This window comes from Narcine bancroftii, chromosome 5 (genome assembly GCF_036971445.1).
Source record: "Narcine bancroftii isolate sNarBan1 chromosome 5, sNarBan1.hap1, whole genome shotgun sequence".
Taxonomy (NCBI): domain Eukaryota; kingdom Metazoa; phylum Chordata; class Chondrichthyes; order Torpediniformes; family Narcinidae; genus Narcine; species Narcine bancroftii.
The window spans coordinates 222,605,859-222,613,568 of record NC_091473.1 but is presented as its reverse complement, the minus strand read 5'-3'; the positions used below and the strand labels follow the sequence as shown (position 1 = coordinate 222,613,568).

The following is a 7,710-nucleotide window of genomic DNA, read 5'->3' as shown; positions in this document are numbered from 1 at the left end:
CCACCACGTTGGAGGTTCTCAACTACCTTTTTTTTTCAAAAAGGGCATGAGCTCCAACTCCGCGCGGACGGTGAGTCATCACGCCTGCCTGAGGTGCTCGCTGGGCTAAAGCCACGAGGAAAGAGGTCCCCCGACAGTGCCATCTTCTTGTGGCTGCCCTGCCATCCAACGGTACAAGCAGGGCTGATTCGCCACGAGTATGTGCACCGCCACAAAGATATGGTTTTAGTGAGTCAGATTTGTATTTTCAGTGTGGGAATCGGGTAGATACTTTTTTACATTCAGTATGGGAATGTACAAAGGTTAAGCCTTTTTGGGCGAAAGTAATTAAATTTTTGCGAGATTTGTTCCATATAGAATTATATGTGGATCCACGGGTGTGTTTATTGGGATATGTTTACAATTGGAAAAACCTCAAATTGCATTTATCCAATTGGGCTTGGCAGTGGCTAGAAAATGTATAGCTGTAACCCAAAAAAACGATGTTAAATTAAGTATACAAAGATGGCATAAAGAAATTCAATCAGGTTTGCATTTAGAGAAGATAACATATAATTTATGAAATAATTATCCTTTTTTTGTTAAAATGTGGACTTTGTATTTGGAATGTACAGATTTAGATGTCAAGTAAAAATTTTATTTGTGTTTAAAGATGTAAATGGATGACATACTGGTCATCAAACTATTATGACTTTATGTAAAATTTTTTTATGTTCCAAGGGGGGAGGGTTGTAAACGGTGGGATAGTTGGGAGGGGGAAAGAGGGGGGGTTATAGGGGGTAGATTGTTTTATTTTGTGTTCTGTAAAACTTTAAATAAATTTTTCAAAACAAAAAATGATATTAATTATGAAAATTATGTTATTTTCTCAAGTGGAATACAAGAACGCAATTCAGCAAGCTATCTCTCCATCCCTAAATCAGTATTGGATTTCCAAGTGAGGGCAATGCACTTTCTAGAAACAGCTGAATTGTTAAAATTCCATTTTGATACATAGTTAATTTGAATTTGAGACTAATCAATTTAATATTACCCAACAAAAGTAATATTGGATCTAATGGGAGTTTTACCTTTAATGTTTTTTCCAAATATGTTTTTAATACTAACCAAAAAGGTTTTTCACTTGAGGACACTTCCAATAATACTGGCTGCATTGTTAGTGTAAAACTGTTAATAATATAATAACAGCACATTCAGGCTTTGTTTGCTGTAGCAAAGATCGCATGAACAGGTTTTCCATTCATCTGCTGCTCTTCCATATACACGTTAACAAACCCAATCTCCCTGAGTGTCTCCATGTACAACTCTGGTTGCCATTTTGTATCCTTCAATGGCCCAGCAGCAACCGCCCGCTGGAGACCCTCCAGATGTAAGGTGGTGACCATCAAAGCTCCTGTCAAGAGATAGAAACAGAACATCACAGTAACTTACAGATGCTTCGCCCCACAATGTTGTGCTGTCTATGTAAACCTAATATAATCCTTCCCTACCTCTCACACATAACCTTCCATATTTTTTATTTGAAGCGTTTAATTTCGATCTCTTTCAATAAGGCGGTAATAACACCAGAGTCATCACAAGATTGAGGAATCGCAAACTCGACCAAGCCTACTCTGAAATCCTATAGCTACCATGTTGATGTGCAGCCCATCATGTCAGTCCACGTCAGGCTGAGAAGAGGTGGGGATGGGGATGGCGCCTGAATTTTCAATCCAGAGCCCTGCCCCTTCATTAAAATAGGTTCACTGGACATGAAAGAGATTGAAAACTCAAGCTAGACATTGACAGGGAGAGTAGGGCAGTGGTTTTTGGAGACTGGGGCCAGGGAGGACAGCTGGAGAGGAGGCTGCCTTCAGACTTTGCAGCATTAGGCACTGCTGTGACAAAGCTCTTTACTCCAGAGCTTTCAACCACAATATCAGATTTATTATCAAGAGTACATACATGACATCGCATACAACCAAGATTCTTTTTCCTGCGGGCAAGGCAGAATTAACCTGTATATGTGTGGAATAGTCGATACCGTGTAAAAGTCAACCCTTTTTTTAAGCCCCAAATTTTTTTCCATGTGTCAGGTTAAAAGTTAATCCTCTTATTTTTGGCCCCGGCCACCCGAGTTCGCAACGCCACAATCGCGGGATTTTGCCGAGTCCCCGGCCGCCCATCCACCAGAACTCTCAACATCCCAACCACAAGCTCTCGCTTAAGCCTCAGCCGCCTGCCCATCCGAGATCCCGACACCCCGACCATGGACTCTCACCTAGGGACCGGCCGCCCATCCATCCAAGCTCTCAATGCATCAAAAGATGCATCTATTTATTGTGGTCAAAAGTAGTACATGACCCTCTAAATTTTTCCCTAAAAATTGGTCCACAAATTTTGACTATTACATGCCTATATACAGGACCAACATCAGTAGTGCAGAAAAAAACTATTCACCATACACATAAAGAAATGTAAATAAACTGACTGTCCAATGCAGAGAGGGGAAAAAATAAATAAGGTGCAAAAGAATCCTTAAATGAGTTCCTGATTGAGTTTGTTGTTGAGGAGTCTGATGGTGGAGGGGTAGCAGCTGTTCCTGAAGCTGGTGGTGCGAGTCTTGTGGCACCAACACCTCTTTCCTGATGGCAGCAGCGAGAATAGTGTGTGTGCTGGATAATGTGGATCTTTGAGGATTGTGGCTGCTCTCCCAATGGCAGCATTCCCTGTAGACGCTCTCAATATTGGGGATGGTGTTGCCTGGGTAGTCCTGGGCTGTGTCCACTACCTTTTGCAAGGCTTTATGCTCAAGGGTATTGATGTCCCCAAGATGCAGCAACCCCTCAACACACTTTCCACCACACATCTGTAGGCATTTGCTAGATGTCATACCAAACCTCTGCAAACATTTGATAAAGATGCTGACGAGCTTTCTTCACGGAGCCATTAGTGTGTTAGGTCCAGGAAAGATCCTCCAAGATATTGACTCTCAAGAATTTAAATTTGCTCACCCTCTCCTCCCCAATGATCACTGGATCATACAGCTCTGGCTTTCCCTTCCTGAAATCAACAATCAGCTCTTTCGTTTTGGTGTCATTGAGGGCCAGGTTGTTGTCGGTGCACCATTCAACCAAGTTTTCAATCTCCCTCCTGTATGGTATCTCATCACCCCTTTTCATATAACCCACTACCGTGGTATCGTCAGCAAATTTGTATATGGTGTTGCCGTACGGTGCCACACAGTTGTAGGTGTAAAGTGAGTAGAGCAGGGGCTAAGGACACAACCCTGTGGTGCTCTGGTACTGATGGAGATTCAAATGAAGCAAAGCACCTGGCAAGTGATACATGGCCTACTGTGTCCATAAAATTACAACAAATGTTACATCAACAGCCCTGTCATAGAAGTTGTCATTAGCAACATCAAACCGTCAGCATCAAGTTAGTTCGAGACCCTTGTTTTGTTGGTGTTTATTGTAAGATGCAATTTTCCTTCCAAAAGATGACAGTGATGTGGAGTTTGGCCTCTGAACATGCTCAGGTGTAATTTAAATTCTGCAGCACAATGCCCAAGGTTAAAGTGATGTTGGTTCTAGTGGAGAAGACACTGGTTGAGCCGTTATTCTGCAGATTTTCTCCTCCTAGCAGGAAGTTAGTTGTGAGTGAGGTGCCTTGCAATGAGGTAGGGATGCAATCTTGCTTGGCACCCATCTACATGAGATTGTCAGCTGTAACCCCATTCATTAAGATTATGACATGCACGGTATCATTCATCAGATGTAGGAGGGTGACAAATTTGAGGGCAGCAGGTGACCAAGTCAAAGGCTCCTGTAAAGTGATTGATCATGTCCCTTAGTGGAACACACATTATGGTTCAGGAAACAGCTCTTCAGCCACAGGGAGAAGGCAATTGAGGTGAATTGTAGCAACAACCTTCCTTATGGAGAGACCCCTCTCAGGTTACCATGATACGCTGGGTGCCCTTGCTTAAAGACAAGAATACTTGTGACAAAGCTGCATATTGACCCCTTCCCAGCTATGGGAAATGAGGATATAATTTTGTGCCTGAAGTTCTTCTCTGTTACAACTTCAGCAGGATTGTTGCCCATGGTGCACTTGGGAAGGGAGTGGTGTGTCCTCTATGGAGATCAAACAGACTGGATGTGTGCTCTTGGGCATATAGACAGAGATGCAATATACATGATGCCCATGAAGCCTGGCAATGTAGGTGCAGAAATGATGTTTCCCCGGGCTGGGATGCCTACAACCAGGGGTCATCGTCACCCAATATGGGGCCTGCTTTTCAGGACAAGGATGCAAAGAAATTTCTTCACTCAAAGGGTATCAAATCTTTTGAATTCTCGACTCGGGAACTGTGGGGCTCTCTCATTAAGTATTTTCACGACAGACGTTGGCAGATTTTAGGAATTCAGGCACTTGAGAGATATGGAACTAGTGTAGGAAGAAAAAAGAACAAGTTCAACTTTATTATCACATGTCAATGATCACCCTTGATTCTACTGAATGGCAATACAGATGCAAGGGACTGAATGGCCACTTTTGTCTCAACTGTTGGATGTTCCCAAGATCTCATCCTTTTCAGACCTTCTTGTTTTCCAGTTGACATGTGACCCTGCCTGCAGAAGGGGCAGCTGTATTTATGGATCTGTATGAGCTTTTGAATTGTTAGGGCAGACATAGCAATGGGTCAAATCCTAGAGCAGATAGCTACTTTGAGTCAAAGAACACAATATGGATGAGAGTAGGATGCCAGGTCTTTCAATCCTGCTTCAATAGGATTATGGCTGATCGTCACTGGCCTCTTCTGTGCCAGTTCTTTCTTGATTTTTCAAATCTTCACCTTTCTTAACCATTGTATTTTGAAGATCTAGCTTCCACCAGCCTTAACGGAGTGAGTTCTAAAGATTTGCTCCCCTCTTTGCATCTCATTTTAAAACAACCACCCCATTATATTGTAACTATATTCCCCACAAACCCCAGTGACTCACCCATTAGTGGAAACATCTACCTTCTTAAGCTTTATTAGGATTTTATATGTTTGAATAAGTTCACTCCTCATTCTTCTAAATTCCAAGGAATAGAGATCCAAAGTTATCTAGCCTTTCACCTAAGGAATTAGCCTGTCTCATCTCCTTTGGACTGCCTCCAATACTCGTGTGCTTCTTTAAATATGGAAACTAAAATTGTGCAGAGTATTCATGTGGCCTCAACAACTGCAACCAAAAATTACTATTTTTAAACCTCATATGCATTGTAATAAAGGCTTATGTCACTTGCTTTCTTGCCAACTTGTTTTTGTCATCCACCTCTGAACTTCACTCATGGTGAGGCTGTATCTGGAGTACTGCATGCAGTCGCAGTCTACTAACTTGAGGAAGGATGTACTGGCTTTGAAGGCTGTGCTGGGGGAAGTTTACCAGGTTGATTCCAGAGATGAGGGGGTTAGCCTCCAAGGAGAAATTGAGTCGTCTAGGACTGTACTTACTGGAATTTAGAAGAGGGGATCTGATAGAAGTGTACAAAATCATGAAGGCAAAGATAGAGATAGGTCAGTTGTTTCCATTGGTGGGGGGGGGGGGGGGGGAAGACTAGAACTAGGAGACATAGCCTCAAGATCAGGGTCATAGATTTAGGACAGAGATGAGGAAGAACTCCGTTTCCCAGGTGGATCTGTGGAATTCACTGCCACTTAAGCAGTGGAGGCGATCTCAGTAAATATATTTAAGACGAGACTGGATCAATCTTACATAGAAGGAGAATTAAGGGATCTGGGAAAAAGGCAGATAGGTGGAGATGAGCCTATCATGAGATCAGCCATGATCATCACATTGAATGGCGGAGCAGGCTCCACTGGCCGGATGGTCTATTCTTGCTCTTATTTCTTATGTTCTTATTTGTAGTCTCCCTCCATTTGGACCACAATCCGCTTTTTGATTCCTCTAGTAACAGTGCACGGCCTCAAACTTCCTTCACACGAAACGCAAGACTTTGCCAGGCTTTTCGCCCAGAACTATCTGTGAAGATTCACGATGCACTAATCACACTAAGACACTGCAGATCCTGGGAAAGGGCACACAGAGAAAACAATTGCTGGGAAGAGCTCAAACAAGGAAGACTACGGATAGTGGAAAACTAGAACAACTCAAAACACTGGAGGAACTCAACGGGTGAAGCTTTCTGAAGGACAGGCACAACCTGCACCTTTGATTGTCCATTGCCTTACATTCAGACCAGCTGAGTTCTTCCTGTATTTTGTGTGTTGTTGGAGGAAGTCATCGGAGCCAGCACCAAGGGTCGACCACCTAACTCTTAGCCTCCTCAAACGTTGCTCGCCCCAGTGAGATACAACAGCAATCTCCCCTGCCTCTGTGACTCCATTTACGAGAAAGCTCCAGTCTTGTACCTGGTTTCATTACTCTGTGTATCTCCCTGCTCCCGGCCCGCAGGTCCGGCCAGAAGTAGTAACAGTTGCAGTGATAAACCCGGTCCAACGTGCTGTCCCCCAGAGGAATGTGCTCCACGCTGCCCAGAAACAGAGTCACCTTCCCCGCCTGAATCTCCGCCTTCAGCCTCTCGCTGGCCGTGTTATACATGTATTCCGAGATATCGAGGCCATACAGTTTCCCCGCGGGGTGAGTGAGGCGTCGGGCGGCTTCTTGCAGCCCCAAGCCCGGTCCAAAGCCGAGTTCCAGGACCACATTGTCGGGCTGGATATCGCACAGTTTCACCGCACCCTCTTCCAGGACTCGGTTATACCGCTCAAAAAACTTCTTGGCCAGCCACCCCAACAGGCCGGCGGTGGGTTTCTCCAGCTGCTGAGCGATGCACGAAGTCATCATCCCCGCAACTCCACGCCGCCCACCCGACCATGAAAGAACACGACACAGGATGATTGACAGCTTTGTCGGCAAACCGGAGGGAAGGAACGTCCGAACGCTATTTCCTGGGGATGGGTGGCGGCGGCGTGCGTGGAGTGGGCGGCCCGTCGGGGTGTAGCGTCACGACAGCGAGGGCGCAGCGCTGAGAGGGCGGCGCCTTTTCGTGACGTCAGGCGTTGCCGCGCGACCCGTTCCTCGCTCTCATTGGATGAGGGTTCCGAGGTCGGCCAGTTTGAACGTGAGGAAGGCGGTTGGGACTCGCTCGAGGCACTGTGCTGGGCGGCGGCCATTGTGGACCGGCAGCCTCTCGCCAAGTGGCCGTTCTTTTTGCACTTCTGACACCGGGCCTTCCTCACAGGGCACAGGGATCGACTGTGTTTCTCCATCCCGCAGAAGTAACACGTCGGGGCCGCGTCAGGTCGCCTTCTCCTCGCATCGTAACGGTGGGCCCAGCCCTGCGTGTAGGCATCCATGCTTGGGGCTGCAGCCTCCATGATTTCTGCGGTCTGGACAGTCTCCACGAGGCTGTCTCCCCCGTGCTCCAACAGTCATTGCCTCACTTCGTTGGACCGAATCCCAGCCACGCATATGGTCATCAGTGATCCCGGCCGCAGTGTTATGCGTGCGTGCACATGCTCTGCCCAGTCACCTTCGTGCCAGTCGGTGGGCTCTGCGGCACTCACCCGGTTGCTGTCTCCTGGTCGCCAGCCTGTGTCTGAATTTTTCACACACCGTATTCACAGGTCGTTCATCGGGTCCTTTTAGCACATTCATGGCTGCTGTGTCGCAGGTCGAGTCCTGGATGGTTTCAGAGACCCACGTGGACACCAGC

At 46.0% G+C, this 7,710-nt stretch overlaps 1 protein-coding gene across 1 annotated transcript; it reads right to left on the bottom strand.

The window, feature by feature from the left end:
- Positions 1–1,048: 1,048 nt before the first annotated feature.
- Positions 1,049–6,927, bottom strand: LOC138764934 (uncharacterized methyltransferase YdaC-like). The gene is made up of 2 exons (XM_069941403.1): positions 6,404–6,927; positions 1,049–1,393 (listed from the first exon to the last, which is right to left on the bottom strand). The coding sequence occupies exons 1-2, from the start codon at positions 6,837–6,839 to the stop codon at positions 1,194–1,196; spliced, it is 636 nt and encodes a 211-aa protein (XP_069797504.1). The 5' UTR covers positions 6,840–6,927; the 3' UTR covers positions 1,049–1,193.
- Between the last annotated feature and the right edge of the window lie 783 nt (positions 6,928–7,710).

Bases quoted from the DNA above. Each gene is read 5' to 3' on its own strand.
- LOC138764934 (XM_069941403.1), bottom strand. From the start codon at position 6,839: ATGATGACTTCGTGCATCGCTCAGCAGCTGGAGAAACCCACCGCCGGC. The intron at 1,394-6,403 runs GTACAAGACTGG...ATCTCTTGACAG, and splicing joins ACACAGAGTAATGAAACCAG to GAGCTTTGATGGTCACCACC.